The 21,402-nt window shown below is 29.7% G+C and overlaps 2 protein-coding genes across 3 annotated transcripts; one reads left to right on the top strand and one right to left on the bottom strand.

Moving 5' to 3' along the window:
- Positions 1–9,801: 9,801 nt before the first annotated feature.
- LOC125844503 (zinc finger protein ZAT5-like) lies at positions 9,802–11,337 on the top strand. The gene has a single exon (XM_049523818.1). The coding sequence runs from the start codon at positions 9,910–9,912 to the stop codon at positions 10,789–10,791; it is 882 nt and encodes a 293-aa protein (XP_049379775.1). The 5' UTR covers positions 9,802–9,909; the 3' UTR covers positions 10,792–11,337.
- A 4,785-nt stretch (positions 11,338–16,122) lies between these two features.
- LOC125844506 (50S ribosomal protein L9, chloroplastic) lies at positions 16,123–20,711 on the bottom strand. Of its 2 annotated transcripts, none has more exons than XM_049523821.1 (7): positions 20,469–20,711; positions 20,226–20,353; positions 18,443–18,488; positions 18,187–18,284; positions 18,064–18,111; positions 17,339–17,526; positions 16,123–16,344 (listed from the first exon to the last, which is right to left on the bottom strand). In XM_049523821.1, exons 1-6 carry the CDS (start codon positions 20,604–20,606, stop codon positions 17,406–17,408), a joined length of 579 nt encoding a protein of 192 aa, XP_049379778.1. In that variant the 5' UTR covers positions 20,607–20,711; the 3' UTR covers positions 16,123–16,344; positions 17,339–17,405. The 2 variants fall into 2 exon arrangements, with proteins under 2 accessions (XP_049379778.1, XP_049379779.1); XM_049523822.1 differs by having other exon boundaries at positions 16,123–16,340.
- Between the last annotated feature and the right edge of the window lie 691 nt (positions 20,712–21,402).

The following is a 21,402-nucleotide window of genomic DNA, read 5'->3' as shown; positions in this document are numbered from 1 at the left end:
GTNGACAGTAATTAATTATTTGGGACGAGAAATGTATATAGTTTGAATGAATAATCGTTTTGTATGAAATGTTTATTAAATGAGTATGAAAATGTATAAATTTGGTATGAATGATGATTGTTGTATGAAATGTGTAGTAAGTGAATATTAAATGTGAAATATTATGTTTTGTATGAAATTTGTTTTGTAATGTACTGTCTGAATGATATTTGTATGAAAATATAATGATGAATGTGTATAATTTTGTTGTTAGTATAATGATTTTTATGGATGAAATTTGTATTGTCTTTGAAATGAAAAGTTAATACTATTTAACATATTTCTAATTGATTTGTATAATGTTAGACTAATTGTTTTTTTTTTTTTGAATGAAACAGAGAATTATGTTGATTTTCAAATGAAATGAATTATATATGAAAGAGGGTTGCTGATGTGAAATTCAAAAGGTCCAAAGTTACTTGCAGTAGATGTTGTCAAGTTGGCCACAACATGAAGCATGTTCAAATTATCCTGTGCAAAACTAATGATTGTTTATTTGTTTAGACTATATATAATTTTTATTTTATTTTGTCGTTTAGATTAATGTTTTGTTTTGATATGAAACATAATTGATTTGAAGTGCATTATAAACTTAGTGTTTAGTATACCGTTCATTCATTATACATTGTTCATTCATTAATCATACAGATTGCATACTGTTAAAAATAAAATTTATTCCAATTTAATACATAAGATAGTGTAAATATTAGTGATAATTATAAAAGGTAATTATGGTATCCTGAGTATTTAATTTAATGTAAGTTTACATGAATATTAATTTGGTTTTCAACTGGTGTCCTACTATAAATAAATTTAAAACAAATTGCAATTAGTGTTTCATTCCCACACTAACTTTAGTTAGTGTCATACACGTATTAATCAAAATTTCATACACGTTTTATCCAAACAACATGTATAAAAATTGATAAATTCATATAATCACACAATTTATACCATTTGTATATCAATATTATATCACAATTCATACAATATCCAACAATAAAATATTAAACTCATAGGCATACACGTATTAATCAGATTTCATACATGTTTCATCCAAAAACATGTTTAGAATATAAAGTAAGCATAATGTGATTTTTTTTAGAAAAAATCAGTAGTTTGACAAATCATATCATTTTCATACCAATTTAATAATTTATACCATAAACATAGTTAATAGACAATCACACCAATGTTAAAACGCAATTCATACCATTTGTATACCATTATTATATCACAATTCATAAAATTTTTAAAATCAAAACATTTAAGCGTAGTCATACACATATTAATCAGATTTCATCCAATAAATGTACAGTTTGGAAACACACTAATATTTTCAAAGTAGTATCTTGAAATTGTAATAGGCCATCAGTAATTCATATGTAAACGGTATCTGCCTGAAAGAAAACATATGATATTATGTATCATCAAATACTTAAACACAAAAAAATTGTCCAAAAGTTAAAAAAAAAAAAAATTTGTTGTTCTTCTTGTTGATGGTTTTGAAGATGCTCCAACTTCTACATTTTTTTTTCGTTTTTTCTTTTTGATTTCAGTAACAAAATCAAAATCGGAATCAGAAGGAGTTTCAACAATTTTCCCCTTTTGATTTGCAGGGGTGACCTTTTTTTTCTTCATTTTTTCTCTCTTTGTCGCTCCTTCAACTTAGATGAACCATTCGTCGCCAGATTTTGAATATTCGCCAGATTTTCAACAATTTCACCCAATCTGGGACTCTTTTGAGGTGTTTCAATGGGTTTTTTAGATATAATTTTGTTGGAAAAAAAAATTTGGACGAAAGATTGAATGTTGGTGTAGTTGGCTGGTGAGAAAAATGGGAGAGAAGAAGGTGAAAGTGGAGTAATAGCGTGTATAGTTGGATATGTGTGGGGGAAGGGTGGTGGGATTGACTAATGGGAGGTTATGAGCATAACATTAAATAAGGAAGTGTAATCAATGTAAAATTTCTATAATTGTGTAAGAGATAATTATGGGGTATTCTTTATTTAAATAATAATATAAAATTACAAAAAATTACTTATTTAATAAAGTAATATTTAATTAATTTATAAATAATTAGTGATATGTTATAACCCGTAATTAAACTGTTATAAGCAAGAATTTTTTAAAAGTAAATTTAAAACCTGTAATATTGACTCTTAAATGTGTATATGGGGTGAAATGAACTTGAAGAAATACTTTATAGAAAGTGATATTAATTATGGACAATTTTTTTCATTAGAGTAATTGTTGGGCTCAATTAATTAATTTAAAGAAAATTTTAATATGATGTAATATTATTCGTCTTGAATTAAATATGTACGAATCCTTCGTAAAAACCTCACACTAATAAGAATATGTATATACCTTATATGTAGAATATGTCTAGCTTCTCCTTATGCGTGTGTGTCTCTAAGTTACATTTGTCATTGTAAAAATAGCAAACCGAGCCACTTGCATCATTCCACCAAAAATCTTCATACTCATCACGCTGAATTATTGACACGCTCTGATTCATGTCGTTGTGCTAAATCAATCCAAAAATACTCTCCGATCCGTTTCCTAATTGCTGAATCAACACTTCGAAAACAATTTGCATAATTTCTAGTAACTTATAAAGAGATTAACCTCTTTGCGTAATAGGAAATAGAGTAAAATCTACGATTAATTAGTGCAACAAATTACATGAAAAAGTAACAGATGTGATATATATAGGAAGAATTAATTTTTTTTTATGGGAATTTTATTAATTCACGTTATATTTAATTTTTTTTATTTTTGACAAAAGTAGGGAATTTTTAATAATAAAATCAACAAGTATGAAAAAAAGATAGGTATTATCTATCATGGATATTTGAGACTATGTTTTGGTGGTCAAACGATAAAGATATAATGGAATATTTACAAGTATATGAAAATAGATCGCTCACTAAAAACGTGACACGTATCTTATTACGAGTTAGGTAATGTGACACATACTTTACTATAAGTCAAGTGACGTAATATATATAAGTTTAGATTATGCAACGTACCAAATTATTTTTATCAATATATTAATTTTTGTATGAAAGATCTGGCCGGTGATATAAGAAGTATCAAAAAACAAAATTAGGGAATTTAAAGAGTAATAGTTTTTTTCTAAAATTAGTGCGTTACATATTGGGTAGTCATATATCTCTATAGTCAACTATGGACCAACCATATTAATGTGTCAATATATTTAAATCATTATAACTTTGCTTATGGAGTACTACCATATTAATAAAACCGATCTAGTAGATTAAATATTTGGATCTAGTAGATTATGTATCGTTATTGATACATAAGTAGACATACGTGTTAATTTGCGTGAGATACACTCTAATTGATTTGTATATGTCATTAGAATTATATATGTGTACCTGTTCAACTTTGTACAAGCACTCAAAATTGAAAGACGTAAATATCAACTAAAATCAAATTTAAAGAATACGTTTATGTATTACGTGAATGCTTGAGTAACATATAACCCTTTCAAATATTCATGAATTCAGATAAAATATTTAAAAAGAATAAAAAAGATTACTTTAAATTGTATAGAAATAGTAATAGTAAACAACAAATAAAAGAAAAAGGATACAATAGATAGTTACATAAAATACTACACTTTGAAGCATTCCCTTTCTTGCAACTTTTTATTATTATTATTAATGGTTATATACTTTTCTTGATGATGTCCTATAGCTTAATCACACTCAACCCAAGTTGGAAAAAGTACTTTACTTGGCAACTAGACTAGAAAGAGTGTTCTATATGTTTGTTATTTGAGTTGCTTCCTTGCTTTTTGCAACTTGTATAGAAATTATTACTTGCTCCAAGTTAAGACAGGTTCAGAATTTAAATGTTGTGAATTCAATGTTAAAAAGTTCAAAATTAGATTATATATATTAACTTTTGGCCTGTGTGGTCTGTGAATTTGAGTAGAAATTGCGATTATAAATTTCACAAACTCAAAGTCTAGATAAATTTGAGATTTAAATTTACCGTACAACTTTTATTAGCATTGAAATAATTTTAGAATTATGGATTCAGGCCTATTATTTATTAGTACAAATTTAATGAATCTTTATGAATAATAAATTTATGTTCCACGGTAAAATTCAAATGAATATGATATTTGTGTTGGAGATGAATTTTAGTCAAGAGCGCTCATATAGTATTATATTAATATTAGTATTTTGAAATATGAAAGAGGATTCTTGATGTAATTAGTAAAATTGTTGTCATGTGACGAGGAGATTATAAGTTCAAGTCGTGAAAATAGTTATTTGTATTATAAATACAAGATATAAAATTGCATACAATAAATTTCTGTGGTCCGACTCTTTTTCAAATCTCGCATATAGCATAAGCTTTAATGGACTGAACTGTAATTTATTAATATTCAGTTCTTGGCCCAAGGGTGCTAATGTAGCCTACCATTTTAGCAAATTGATTTGGGTGTGGTTTCTAATATTATTTTTTTATAAAATATAAGGTACAATAATAATTAAATGACACAATTGCATAATTTTAAGAAATAAAAAAAATATATGCAAGTCTGCGCTAGCTATAGAGGGTTTGGCTCTCATTAAGAATATACACAAGATTAATTAATGATAGACAATAATATTGAAATTCATGACTGGAATATATATGTATATGTATTTTTAAAATAATTTTAATCAGAGTTTTCAAACTCGACTTCTATATATCAAAATTATTTTTGGTAGAAACTAGCTTTTTACCTTCCAAATGAAATTTTATAAAATGAATTCGAATTAATTAAATTCAAATTAGGAATGTTGAACACCGGACAATAAATCATACTTATGACAACGAGAAAAAAAAATTACTTTCTATCTCAATTTATGTGACACTTTTCATTTTTTGAGAATCAAACAGTTTAAATTTGACTAGAAAATGCGCATAAAATCTTTAATTTTTTTATATATTTATAAACTACGTACAAAAATATGAGTTTTAGTCGGATTTCTAGCGTCAGCAAGCCTCACAATATTATCCCCTGCACCTTACAACTTTCTTTATTTTTTGCCACCTATTCTTAAAACTCCTTTATTTTACTTTATTACCTTCACTTTTTTTCTTTTATTTTCATGTGTTTGTATTTTTTTTTTACGTATAATATATAAATGTCTTTTAATTTAATTTTAGTTAATATTACATTTTTCAATTTTAAAAATGTATAAATAAATACATAAATTTATATAAAGTTAAACATGTAGATAAATATATATTCTACGTGATGATTCAGCGTGATACAAAAAATTTATGCACTATACAAATATAACATAAATTTAGAACTCATAAGAAGGACGGACCTTCAGATATTTTTTTGGTTTTAATCGGTCTAAAAAATTGATATTTTTTAATACTACTTAGATATTTTCCTTGATTAGTTTTTTTATATATAAAAAAAGNTAAATACATAAATTTATATAAAGTTAAACAGGTAGATAAATATATATTCTACGTGACAATTCAACGTGATACAAAAAATTTATGCACTATACAAATATAACATAAATTTAGAACTCATAAGAAGGACGGACCTTCAGATATTTTTTTGGTTTTAATCGGTCTAAAAAAATGATATTTTTTAATACTACTTAGATATTTTCCTGGATTAGTTTTTTTCGAAAAAATTCCAATAATATAACTCACTTAACTTCTTTTTTATTCAAACACGAAACTCTAAGTTCTATTCTTTGTGGCATTTCTTAAAAAAATCAACAATAAATTAATTGACATAAGCTGTGGCTGTGGTGATTGTATAAAAATTCTACAAAGTTGTTATGTGCTTTGTATCGAGTATTTATATTAAATCAATAAATATTAGACATATATCTTTGTTGTTTGTGTATTCACTTATTAAAACTATTTTTTTTTGTTTCTCACCGTCCGGAGCTCACATTGGAGCTCCGACTAAATCCAGATCGCGCTCTGCAGGGCCCATTCAGAGGGTGGCGCTCCCAACAGAATTTTCTCCATACCCAAGGCTCGAACCTGAGACCTCTGCTTAAGGGTGAAACACTCTCACCAGTGCATCTAACTCATATCGGTCGCTTACTAAAACTTAACTATTGCTAAATGATAAGATTTTTTTTTGTTTATTTAGACACAGTATTCTCTATTATCGCAAATATATTACTACCTTTCAAAGAGTTGACTCCATTTTTGTTAATTACAAATCTAATTGGTTTATTTTCTTGTAAATAATTAGATTAAGATTGAAATAACAAGGTCCAATTGGAGTGGGAATAAAGAAAAAGACATCATAGTGATGGCTAATTTAAAGAATAAAATGGCATGTAAAGAGATGCTAAATTTGGATCTAATGATCTTGTAGACATATTCTTTTAAATCATTTTGATTCCTTTTTATGACTTTTTTTCTTATTGTTCTTTCTCTCCTCATATTTCATCGTGGGATGACTTACTATTACAAACATAAAATAATAATATATTTAGCGTAATCTCATAAGTGGAGTCTGATATGGAGAGTGAGTGTTGGATATATAGTTTTATTCTTATTTTGTGAAGGTAGAAAAATTATTTTTGATGGATGCTCGACTCACTTAATGCATATAAAAAACAGTAGGAAAAGAAAATACAATAGTAAAGAAGACATGATAATAATGAAGAAAAATAGTGAATAACAAAAAATAATGCAATAGTTGAAGAAAAAAATAATAATAAATTATATTTTTTTTAAATGAAGAATAAGATAGTTGCTAGGAAGATGACTTACCACTATTCCCATAATTAATCATTAAGTGATTATTTTTCAAACTTATTAAAACCCCATTAGTAAAATTTAAATTTGCAAAAGTATAATTATTTAATAAAATAATACACATTTCATGGTGATTTCTTTAAAAGAGTGCATAATTAATTAATAATATTGAATTAGTAAAAGAAAACGGACAATAATATATTATTAAAAGGCTATACTAATGGTGAATAAAAATAACTGGGCAACAAATATAAAAAAGACTTTTTTATTATTTTATGATATGATTATAAGTGTGAACTAATAAATAAAAACAAAATAAAGCATTGTACCAAACGGGGATCAAAGAAAAGGAAGCAAACATGCCATTAGACAAAAGTGAGATCACCCATAATTAATCCATATTCAGTTCAATTTTTGCACTTTAGCAATTTGATTTATCGATTATCAATGTTTATATAACATTGTTATTAAATTAATAAGATATTGATTGTTTTAATCGATCATTTTAAAGTTTATTCGTTAATTAATTGTTGAATTATCGATTAATCTAATATTTTTTAAAAAAAATGCGAAGAAGGATTTATGTTCGTCCATCGGTTGATTATAAAATTTTAAATTACATTCAAATCAACCACTAATCAATAATAACCCAATATTAACAATAATACAATACGATAATATTTTTTTAATTTAAATAATCGATTATGAGATTATGATTTGATTTTGAACGGATTTCCTTTAAAATAACACTACTACAATAATCTCACTCGACATGGCCACCACATACTGAAGTGCACGTTATTAATTACTATTAATTATCTTCTTTTCCCCCATTTTGTAGGAGAATTAAAAGCTATTTTACCTAGCTCTATATAGTATAATATTGGAAAAGTCATTAAAAGGAGGAAATTAGTAGAAATGAATTTATAACAATATAAACGAATTTTTACACCAACAATGTAATTTAGAATGTTTCTAGAAGATTGTATATATCTCATTTTCTAGGTAACTAGTTTTACTGATGTGACTATTACATCTTAATTCACTTGCTTTTGAGGTGATCAATCTCAAAATAGGCCGGAGAAGTGGTGTATACGCAGTTTTATTCTTTAGATAAACAAATTATTTTTAATAGACCTTGACTTAAGTTGCGCATAATCAGCACTGTAAAAAAAAAATAAAAAATAGAGCAATAAATAAACCAATATAATGGACAATAGCAACAAAACAACAGCTGGATAAATGAAACAGAAAAGAGGCGATAGGTAAAAAAAATCAAAAAATAAAATAGTATGAGAGTACTTATAATAATAACTAGTATTATAATAAAAGGAACTCGATAACACTCAATTACCTACTAGCATTTCACCTTAATCTTCAATTTTTATATCCTCCTATCTAATATTATGTAATTGGTAAACTATAAATATGCCATGTTTTGACTATAGTATTTTATTTTATTTTTGACAATTTTATTATTATTAATGAATGATTCTAGTTATAAAAAAGTTGGAGATCAAATCAAAGATAACCATAGAAATTAAATTCTTGAATTTTTCGTACTTAGAAGAGTGGCCTAAAAGTGGAGTACCACTATTAAATTTAGTGAATTTAATTTGTTGAGATACAAAAAAAGGCAAAGGGTTTGCTTGAAAGCCAATCGAATCTTGGTGGTTTGCCTTACTTGTTCATATTTGCATTTCTTGATTAAAAATATTACTTTTTATGACATATTTTCTTTTTAATCTGTCTCAAAATGAATTATATTTCACTTAAATTTGAAGTAGCTATAATATCTAATATGTCGCTAAATCGCTCGTATTTAACATATAACTCTCAACAATATAAGCGGTGAATTTTATTGTTTGACTACGTAACTCGCTTGTCGTTAGTTTCTATTTTTAGTAGTGTCGATGAGCTGATTTATAGTCATAAAAATATCTATCGCACATGTTAGATCACAAGTTTTTTTTTAAAAAAAATAGACCTTTTCTTTTAAATTTCATATCGAGTCAAGTACATCATATAAATCGCAATGAAAGGAATAAGTAAGTAATAATAATCATCAAGAATAATATATAGTTTTCTTTGAGTCTAAGAAGTGATGGAGTGAGTGAGGTGGAGCATGCCTTTAACGTGCAATGCTTTATTTGCTTGATGAGTGTTTATTATTCATGAGTTTTGTTGACAAATTACTTAACTCTAATTAAATTTATAACAATAACAAACCAACAAATTAAACAAAGATAAATCATTAAAGAGAGTGTGAAACCAAAACTTCAAAGTCACCAACAAATTAACATACTTTTTTGTTTTTATTTTTCAGTTAAAACACTCCCTTTGGCCTTTATAACACTCATTCATTTCACCTTTACTACTTAGTCAAAAAATATTCCAAATTAGTACATTAAATTTTTCAATATAAAGAAACTTTTACCTTGCAATTTCCAAAGCCTATATACATTACCCCTTCATAAATAACTTGGTAATTAAAAAGGGTAATATATATATCTATATACATTGCATTTCACTAATTAATGCTTAAATGTGAAATTTATATCCATTTAATTCCACGGCCTTCAAATGATCTGATCTTTAATTTTCATCCTTATCCCTCGAACGTATGTTAGTGTGACATAAGTTCTTTTTTTTTACTAAAACATAAAAATTAAAGACCAGCACAAAATAGAGACAGAAATGCAAATGACCATAAAATGAAGAAAAGTTACTTGTCAAACTAAACTATAGGCTAAGTGTAGTTAAAGGAAGTACAAGAAGTGCCAAAGTAACTTCTACTATTTACTTAAAAGACACTTTTCTTTAGTCTAAAAATAATATGAATCGGAAAGAAATAATTAATATTGTTCATTAACTTGGTTAAAAGTTGGGTAGATTATAATTTTGACTCTCTCCAACCATGTTCTTACCATTCATTACAAATATATATATATAACAAAAACCACTAGCTATAACATCACTCTCTCTTTCTCTCTCTCTCTTTCTCTTTCTCTCTCTTTATATTCTTTCTTTCATCACTCTTCTTGTTCTTCACTTTGTCACTTGTTTTTGCCTTCTTTCCTTGTTTTTGTAGTCATGGAAGTTTGTCAAAACTTCACCGATCGCTCGTGCGCTTTCAAAGGAAAGCGCACTAAGCGATCGCGACCGTCCTCCCCGCTGAACATAGCGGGGACGACCACTACAACCATCACTACTACCACCGGTTCATCGATTGCTGGTGGTAGTAATGATGGAGGTGGAGATGGAGATGGAGATGGAGGTGATTTTTACAATTCACCAACCACTTCTACTACTCAAATTTCAACAACTAGCACATCTGAGGAAGATGAAGATATGGCCAATTGTTTAATTCTATTAGCACAAAGTGGATGTGGCCATAAAGTACAAGAAGTTAAAAAAGAGAAAATCAACAGCAGGAAATTTGCAGAAATGGCCACTAGTAGTACAACTGGAAAAGCTGGTTTTTTTGTCTATGAGTGCAAAACTTGCAATAGAACTTTTAACTCATTTCAAGCACTTGGTGGACATAGAGCAAGTCACAAAAAGCCCAAAACCATACTGGAAGACAAAAAATCTGTCACTATCAATACTGACAGTACTGCTACTGCTGCTGGTCATGACAATTTACATGATCAAGAGCGTCTCAATAAAATTAGTAGTACTACAACTCATTCAAACACCAAAACCAAAATCCACGAATGTTCAATTTGTGGATCGGAGTTTTCATCAGGACAAGCATTAGGCGGACACATGAGAAGACATAGACAACCACCTACCACGACGATGATAACTGCAAGCAATCTTTCAGAATCATCGTCGTGCCATATTCATGATGAAAAATCAAGAAGAAATGTTTTGTCTCTTGATCTAAATTTACCAGCACCAGTTGAAGATGATCACAAATTTGAACAAAGTCTAGTCTTCTCTGCAGCCCCTTTGGTTGATTGTTATTATTAGTAATTTAAAAAAGTGAAGAGATTATATTCCATATATTTTTTTTAGTAATTTTAAAAGTGAAGAAATAGTGATAATGAATTTTTAGAATTATTGTTGTTCATAAAAATATACAAAAATTTGTTTTCTAATTTTTATTTTTGTTTTCATCTAGTATTGTTGGTAGTTTACTTTCTTTGAAATTCAATACTTTGAGTGAGTAAGTGGTTAGTGTCATGGTTGCCTTCCATTCACGAAAAGGGGGTGATGATGTATCCTTTATTTTTTGTTTACTTTTCTTTTCGGGGCGGGCCAGGCTCGGTAGCAAATTAGAAATTTTACGAAGAATGTTCAGTTGATCAACCTTAAACCTATCTGACTTCGCGATTGCTAGATGGGAGGTTGGGTCCGGACTTTAGTCTTGTTATTTGATTTGAATTTAAATTAGTCGGACCAGTATGTTTCGGAAGTCTTGAAAGATGTGGTAGGCAAAAGCAAGGAGCATGGAGTGTGGGAGGGATTGCTTTATGGAATTGTTAGGGTTTGGCATCACCAGCACCACAACTAAAAAGTCTGTGGATTAGGTTCTGATCCCTATTTGTATTTAATTTATTTATATTATATTTATTTTTTATGATTATTATTAGTATGAAAAATAAAATAATAAGAGGGTGTTGTTTCATTAAATGATAAATAATAAATGGATAGGAAAGGTATATGGATGGGGCTGGTAACAGCCAAAACCATGTGTATCCACCTGTATTATATACTCCATATACACTACTACTTTTCTTTAACTAACTTAACTTTATTTCGTTTCGAAACGAATTCAAAATTTAAAGTTTATGAGTTATGTATTTCTTGTAGTTGTTTGCTTGTCATTGAACTTGAACTCCTGATTCGTGGTTCATTACTTCCTTCATTTCAATTTATGTAAGCCGATTAGGAGCATGAGGATCAAATTCTCTAATTTTCTACGTTAATTTAGATGTAAAATGTTTAAAAATAAAATTTACATAAAAATACTGAAGTCACTATAATTATCAATCATCGAACTATTTAAAAGACAAAAATAATCACGATAAAAATAAACTCATTTGACTCTCTAAACTTCGTCACATAAGGTTTTAGAGCATTAATTCTTCTATACACCTATAAAATTCGAATCAAAACTATTGTATTCTACTAATATTCGATCCATACCATATATTGTACATCCACCTTGGTATTGATCTCAAGTGACCAATACATTTTAGAGTTGATTTTGTGAGTTCAACTGAACACATTGCTCTCAATACGATTTATATCTGTAACAAAAACATCAATATATATACATATAATAAGATTACGACTATGCTACAAGTTGTTGTGTTATAGTTAAGAAAATGTGTAAAAATAATAATTTTATTTTTGGTTATTTTTTTTATACCTAAAAGTTTGGATAGCTCTCACTAGAATAGATAGAGCTACTAGTAGCCATCAGCCCACCCATCACACCTAATTGTTAAACTCACCATACCTTACTTTTCAAGTTTCTTAACTAACTTATTAACCTTTTATTTCAGCCTCAAATAGTCACTGCAAATCACACGTCACAAGCAGTTAGGTATGAGGTCTATAAAGTTATATGTTTTTTGGTTTATTATACAGTATGTTCTTAACGTAACTGATAAAGTTGTTGTCACGTGACATCAAGTTTGAATTGTAAAAACAACTTCTTGCAAAAATATAGTCTACACTATGTATGATAGACCCTTATGATCAGGTCCTTTTCCACTTAGTGTATCGAAATTTTGGTATTTAGTACTCATATTTGAGGACGATTGATTAAATTCATTTTTTTCCTAGAGAGATTTCATGTTGAGGATAAAGTGGTTCTTAACAAATGTGACTTCATATTAGAAGCTCGAATCTAATATATATCTATGGTCAAGGATGAAGCCTGAAGGAATACTTATCGTTTCACTACCTGCATCCTGACCGGTTAGGTTTAAGGTTTTATACCACACTACAAATCTGGCCCCTCTTTTTCTACTTCTATATTTAAGTACATTGTAAGTATGACATTATCTAATTAATGGTTTCGTTATTACATGTTGTAATAGATAATTTATTTTATTAATTTAAAAATTTGTTATACTGACGATATATAACTTAATTAGAACTATATATCTAATTAGGTTCCACTTCTAATTAACTTTTTCATTAAGGCTTCTCTTCTAATGAAAAATGAAATAAGACTTCCATTTTAAGTTAATCTCACTTTCACACTTTATAATATATTAATATATATATATAATATTTGAATATCCTCAACGAAATTTCAAACTTTATCATTTTTTTAGAATGGGTGGGGATGGAGGTGTGAGAATTGGTGTAGTCACTTAATTATATTCACTAAGTCTTATTAACTTGTTTGTTATGTACACGTTTTGGTCATAATTTTGTAATCTTAGCATGTGGATATATATATATATATATATTGGTTGACATGTACAAATACAACGTGTGTGTATGTGTATGGAAGAAAGTGGGAAAGACAAATATAAGAGAGATTCATTTAGATTTAATTTGCACATGTAGGGGGGGACTACTAATTTGTGTCAATCTAGTTAATTGCCTAGTGTTCTCTCTTACCTTGCAATAGTGTTAATTCAATTCAATTAATGATTATTTGTTATTATAATAGTGGTGGTTTCGTGTGACCTATAGATCACAGGTTCGAACCAGCTGCAAAAGTAAATATTAATATTTTATATTAGGGTAAGTTGTCAAAGGCCCTTTCTCGGATTCACTATGAATATGAAATACTTTGTACATTAAACTGTCTTCAGTTTCCTTTTATACACCTCACTTGTTTCATCAAATACATGTTAGATATCAAACACCTCACTTGTTTCATCAAATACATGTTAGATATCAAAAGCACGCTATACGCAAAAAAAAAAATTCAAATATGTCATCAAACTTTGAGAAAAGACTCATTTATGTCATATGTTAGAAGTTTGGTTCATCTATGTCATTTTCGTTCGAACACGCTCATTCATGTCATTATTTGTTAATTGAAAAACAGTTTTGATTTTGCAAAATCATTTTTTACACATAGTCAATTATGATTCGGCTACGTCATTAATTGAATCTTTTTTTTTTTTTTTGAAAAAGACTCAAATATATCATCAAACTTTGAGAAAAAACACATCTATAATATTTTTTATTTTTGCTATAATTTAAACCTTAGTTTTAAAATTATTTTTATCTGCTTCATTAACCACTAGCTATCTCATTGATGGATTAATGTATAATTGGATCAATTATCTAAGCAAGAAGAAAAACTATAGTATAAAAAGAAAGGTAACAAAGAATATAAAACATATGTTGCACTGTCTAAGAAATATATAAACATTATTCTAAAGTCAATGAAGCTTAATAGTATAGCTCATCTCTTTTACAACTAATTAAGTACTTAACTAACTACATTTCAAACACGTAATTAAGTATCTATAATTGAGGACTAATTAAGTCTATTACGTTTACTCTAAATTAAAGTACTTAAGTTGTATAACTTAATTGATGAGAAAGTCATGAAAGTTGCAGTTACTGAACCTTAAGGGGTTGTTTGGTATTAATTTATTATTTTATGTACATAGGTATTAGTTATGTCAGATTTAGTTATTCGTAAATTAATTATTCTACATTCTATTTTGAATAAGATAATACATAGAATCCCTCCTAACTTATATATGTATTAGTTATATGAATTTCTAAATTACAGATCGAATCTCATATTAATTTTATATATGAATTTACCTCCTAATCAACTACTAAAGTTTTGTGTATGTATTTGTAATAGAGTTTCATAAGTGTCACAAACTAATAATAATAAACTATAAGATGTTGTGTAGTGGAGATGAAAATGTCCATTCAAGTCCTGAATATGGAAAAAATCTTGATAGGAAACGTTATTCCCCAAAATGGATCTTATACGGTACGAATCTAAAATAATCAGACTTTAATATGAGCATTGAAAATCGAGTAGTAACTTTAAAAGAAATAAAAGAACGACATAGTTGACATGGCATGTGTTTACAAATTGAGTTCATTGGAGACATCATGTGGACAACTTTGCTAAAAAATACATTGTTGAGGTGGCGTGCTTCTCAACTTGACACCTGGTTGGTTTTCTTAAATTCACTTGACTTTCAATTTCCTTTCCTAAGAAGCTCTTTTTAATTGATTTTATATAATGCGAATCTAAATTAATCGAGTCACTATATTTCAAATACCAGGTTGGGGGTGTAAATGGAATGACCAATTTGATGTGTTATTTGTAGTGTCTAAAGAGCCCAATGTACTTACTAAGCATTTGTTGTAATTAGTGATGAAGTAAAAAAATTTATTAAGGAAGTTCAAACTATGAAGTAAATAGACGGAGAGAAAAAAAAAAGGTGAATCCAAGTGTAAGCCGCTTCCTACCAACGATGACTCTATTCGCAAAGCTCAAACCTGAGACCTTTAATTAAGGATGAAGTAGTACTTACCACTCCAACACAATCACTAATGACAGCCAAACATTATTTAAGATAAGAATTAGGTGATCTTGCTAATCTAGTTGGTCGGATATAAACACTTATCTCATTTTTTACATTTATTTTAAGTATATATTGTATAATTTCCAAGTCTTTGAATATTCAACTTAGTTGCTTCTCTGTATTAGCCTATTAGGGGCCCCCAGATGATGACCAAACCCAAATAATTAGAGGATTAACATTGGCCGAAAGGGACAGAAATAATTAATCTTGTTATCCTATCAGAACTTTTGAGCTCTTCCAACATGACAATGGATAATGCCAAAGCAATTTTCTTCACCTCGACTAATTCTACAGGGTACGTGCAATTTCCCCCACTAGCACAGGTATCATGTAACTCTGTTTGCCAAGACTTGGACAGATGGAAAAGAATCACCTGGTGTTTTCGTCTACGTTAGGATCTAAACCTGAAACCTCGTGGTTCTAAAGTCCCTAGCTAGTTATAAACTTGACTTACCAACAGCATGTATGTGATAAATAGGAATGGAGAACCTCATTCCCATAACAATAAGCAGCATTAAAAAATCGCTTACAAGAGACACGAGAGAAAAAAAAAAAAACAGCTATCTTAAGGACTTAGGTGAATTTAGAACCAGAGTCGATGAGTTCAGAATGAGTGTGAACTTATCATATGTATGCATTTTAAATCCTTTTTGCATCCACAATCATATACTTTGAGCCCGAAGTTATGAGTTCAGTTGAACCCACAGAACCCGGCTTAGATCCACATCTGCTTAAAGATGATTATGAATCACTTAGGTGAATGATCTTACTGGATATAACCATTTCATTGGAAACAAATAATTGAAAAGATAGGTACAAGATTTGTATCTAGTGATAATAGTTGAAATAACAAGGCTTAGGATGAGAAGACTGATGTTACAGGTCAGGATAAATGATCTCAAAAGAAGAAAATTCATATACAAACTTGGGGTCCATATGTGGAGTCTGAATCTTGATGTTTTACATTGTTTATTGGCATCCTCCCTACCTGACAAGAAAAATGGAATCAAAAAGAAAACAAAACAGCAGTTATGGATAAGAATTCATTCTCAAATTTTGTCACAAGTTCCTAGCCCTGCACCAAGAAACTAAGTCTAGTATATAAGGGTAGAGGGGTGGGGCCATCATCCTCGAGTTTTGGAGGTTGTGGTTAGCCCACAGGGTTGGCTCCAGACTGATTTCTCAGTCATCAAAAAAAAAATGTTCTCATGTTTATCGACTATGTCTTATCTTTAGAACTTAAACGTTGCAATTTTATCATTTTGCTCAGGGACATTATTCAGGCATTTCTTGATATAACAAAGAAGAACCTAATCGTATGCAGGAACGTACAGGAAAATAATATACTCATGCACATAAACCACGACGAGTATTATCCCCAAGAAAAGTGCTAGTACATATCAAATTAAAAACGTCATCCTAACTTGATGCTATTAGGTTGGAACAGTGTGAGGAAAGAGTTGATACAAGTATATAACATTATTCAAATTCGGACTTGTGAAGTTGAGGTTTGTTTTGAAAAGAGTTGTATCTAAATTCGGACTTGTGAAACTCCAAAGGGTTTGACTTATTTTGCCGTCATACTTTGTTGTAGTGATCCTTTCTTTTTCAGAATGCTTTGCCATTCTTTCTATAGTATTTTGCCATGATTTCTTCACTTTTGTTATTTCTTTTTTCGATGTGCTTTTTCTTGAGCTGAGGGTCTATCAGAAATGACCTATCTACCTCCTAAGGTAGGGTAATGTTTGCATACACTCTACCCTCCCCAAACCTAACTTGTGGGATTACACTAGGTATGTCGTCGTTTTTTTACATATATCATACTTGTCATTACTTTGGCTGCTTAACTTTGTGAACTAAAAGCCTAAAACTTTGGGCCATTTAGTTGTTCTGTAAATGTAGGGTTTGATTAATGTAGATTTAATGTAGCACCAAAGCCATTTGCTTGAATAATAGTCACTGGAATCAACAAAAGATTGTACCTTGGCCCAGCGAGCCGATACAGCAAAATCTTGACTTGGCATCAACTGCCCCAGAAAGCCCCTATGCTCAATTGGCAAACACTGTCAACCTTACTCGAGCTGTAACTTCTGGATGCAGCTTCAATTCAGCAATATATTCTCCGGTTTCTCGAATCTCAGGCAGATTGACAATTTTCTTGTCCACGTCCCTACAAGTAGATTGCGTGTGAATATACAGTAAAGTAGGAACTCAATTAGTACATCTGATTTCCTTCAAGACTTTATACGACAACTTTTTTATCCCCTGTCACGTTTCTTCCTATTAAAAGTAGATAACAGATTTTCAATCCTTTCTTCTCTTTCTTTTTTCGGGGACAGAGGGGTAGTAGCAAGCTACTATGCGATCATCGAAACAGACATCACATTGCTTCAAAAACAACAGTTTTTGCTCTAGCAATAGACGAAAAACGGAATCAGAGAACATCGGTTTTAAAGTAACACCGCACATAGTAACACCGCACAGAAGGAATCACAAAAGAAAATAAGCACTGCATGAAAAATATTCGGATGACTTAACAAACCAGATGAATCAGAGAACATCGGTTTTCAAGTTCATGCAAATTCATATTACAGGATCAACCTTATGAAGGACAATATACCTTAACAGCCCTCAATGAACTTAAAGTAGAGATTAGTTCGCATACTACTATCTACATGCTATGGCAGAAAAGATTGGAAAATGGTACCTCTGTATCTGTGCTTTTATAATATCAACGAGATCCTGAGCAGTGACACTGCAAGAAAGATGACGTTAAAAGGTAGATCAAATATTCACCAAGTTGCTCATCACAATTTAGTATTTCACTGACCTTCCAAATATTTGCTTTCCTTTCCCACCCTTACGCTTCACCTTGAAGGCTCCAATAGTTTCAAAAATTCGAGCAAGCTGTTGTGCCTCATCTTTCACCTGAAATCAATTAAACGTTTAACTAAAACCACATTCATTACAAAACAATTTATATTGGTGTAGGTCAACACTTTTAGACTTTTAGTGACTTGAAAATTAAAAAAATGTATATATTTTTCACTTTCAATAGATTAGATTAATGAGAATTGTCTAGTTACCCGTTGTTTTTCAGCCTCAATTTTCTCGTCTTCCATCTTCATTTCCCTGAGAAGAAAGGTACGTAATGTTATAAAATAAAAATGCATCCATTAAGTTAGGTAATCTCTCACTGAAGGCGAAGCACGCTAATAGCTATCAAAAATATCAAACCAAAATTGCTTCTGACAACCATCTCTAACGAAGCCTTCACTTATTTGTTTTGTTCTTTAGTATGAAATAGCAAATCCCTTATATATAAGACTTTTACAGGACTATCACACCATTAATGTTAACAGCTGGTTAGGGCTATTGCTCACCCAAAAGCTAAAGATAAAGTAACCGATTATCCATCTTATGCAATGTGGGACAATGTATTAAAGACGAATCCGTTATCAATAAATTATATTTGGTTAAAAGAAGCGAACTTACTTAAAACCTATGATCATTAATCATAAGAAGCACGATTTCTGAGAACAAAAGTTATGCAGAGTTTGTGTACTGACCAAGAGTTATAACACCAAAATCACCAGATTTCTGCTCAAGGAATATCAAAAATGATTAAGCATCATTTTCTGGTACAACCTTTGCACGAAGATATGTATAATCCATGGGTACGTTCACTTTTCAGCTAGTTACAAGTAGTTTAAAGGATCCCATAGACTAAGTATACCTATTTTATCTCCATTCGGCATAGGTCCATTGGTTTAGATAAAAGATTAAACAAAACAAGCAATAGTAATGACATACTTCCACTCATCAACAGCCAAGCAAAGTATTGTGTGTGGCATATTAAATAGTTGAACCAAAGAATCCTGACATTAATTATGAGGCACGAAAATATGATAACGGACACAAGAACCAAAGTTTTGAGTTCAATAATAAGGTTAAGTCGATAATTTAAACTGGCCACAATACATAAATACACTCAAACTTGGCCTCAACTAGCAAGTAAGCACTCCAACTTTGAGTATGCACATCTACACCTCAACTCGTGTTGAGAAGAAGACAATGAATGGAATGGTCCTAAAGTCGCTATAGAAGATCGAATGAGTCTTAGTGATGCGTCTTGAGTTTTTCTGTTCTAATCGAGATTAGATTAGGGTGGTCAGTGTCTTTTTTAGGTCAGGGGACGGTTTTCTTTTTTTCTTCTATCTATCTTCTTAGGAAAGTCTTCTTGATTCCGATTCGGATTCTTTACCTCGTTGACCGACATTACAATAGGTGTATNAAAATGTATTTTTCACGTCAACATCAGGTGTCCACGACGCACAGTGGAGACTAGTTGAAGTGTTTAGTTGTCAATTGAGACCAAATTGAGGTGTCTATATGTGCACTTTGCTCACAGGGTGATTGGAAATGTGAATATTCAACACTTAAAATCATCAACTAACAGGCTCCAAAAGGGACACTTAAAAATCCATCTAACACAAAGCAAAACCAATATTAACAAACATTAAGGGGTTGTTTCGTAGCTAGTGAAAAAGCAACTCATTCATATATTAACTTCTGTATAAGTAATACAACGTTTGACAGCTAGTTGGAAAATAAGTTATTCATGTATAATTAATACAACGTTTGATTTTGTAATTCAAAAACCTACCTAACTAATACATATATAAGTTATAACTTGTAAGAAAATTGACATATTATGTTATGCACGTTAGAAGATGGAATAACTAATACATGCATAACTCTACCGAACAACCACTAACTCCACAAAAATGCAGCTAATGAAAGAAGAATCTAAAAGACAATGAAATCAAATGGCAAAAATATAGTTCCAAGTAGAGTTAAACAAGTTACTTGATAAGTGCAGCGGTCACAATTTGAGCTTTGCCCAATGGTAGCAAATAATTCCTAAAGAATCCAGCTTTAACATCCAAAAGGTCTCCCTTTTTACCCAACTGTGAAATATCCTCTTTCAGTATTATCTGTTCCATCAAAACAAAAAATACCCAATTCAGCTATAACCTATAAATGGACAAAAAATGAGATTTTGACAATAATAATTCCAACCCATTATCACATTTTCAAGAATTAGCTCACCTTTCGTACTTTCTTGGTTTTTTTCTGAGCAACAATGGTTAAAATTGAAGTTCTTTCTGAAAATTTCACTGTTTCAGAATATGGGTTTTTGGTTAAGCTGTAATTTTGGAGACAAGAAGATGAACCCCATGACGCCATAGCTAATTCTTCCTTCTTCTTTTCTTCACTTTTTGCTCAGTTTTTCTGTATTTTACAGTTTATAGCGTTATCTTATCTGTAATGGCGAACTGAAGAAGATAATGGATTTCTTAATGGGCCAAAAAAACTTATTGGGCCAAGTCATGTTAGGCCAGTTTCTTGGTCCAATAATAATAGCTTGGGCCATTTTCATAAGCCCGTATATGTTTTCGGGCTTTTTTCTAAACATATAGGAAAAAGTGAAAATTTTATAAATGACATATATAAGACTAATATTTTCAAGTTATGACAGTATAATAATACTTTCAAGTTGTAACAATAAAAAATTTCAGGTTGTAAATTTTATTTTTAAAAAATTACAAAAAGAGTTTTAAAATAATAGTAAAAAAATTTTAAATCATAAAAGAAAAAAACGGATATAGTTATAGTCATTAATTTGAATACATTAAGGATAAATCAGATTTTCTTTTTTTTTCAAACGTTTCTCTCTCCCTCAAATTTTTTTTCTGTGATTGTCGTCATTCATGACTAATTCCAAAATATTTTTGATTCAAAAATTTTCATTTTGTTGTAATGGACGGATTCTTATGGATATTAATAAAACATGGTGGTAGATGGGATCTTTCTGATTAGTATTCATTGCGATTTATTATTTGTATTTTTATACTAATGAAACGTAAAAAAAAAATTAAGAACAATTAAACTGAAAATGAAATTTTCTGATTTTGGTTGTGTATAATATATTTAAATTGTCATTTTTTTTTTGTATGAACCTTCGTTGTTTCATATTACAAAA

This window comes from Solanum stenotomum, chromosome 11, assembly GCF_019186545.1.
Source record: "Solanum stenotomum isolate F172 chromosome 11, ASM1918654v1, whole genome shotgun sequence".
Lineage (NCBI taxonomy): Eukaryota > Viridiplantae > Streptophyta > Magnoliopsida > Solanales > Solanaceae > Solanum > Solanum stenotomum.
Note: the sequence above shows the minus strand (reverse complement) of the source record. Positions and strands in the feature narration are given on the sequence as shown.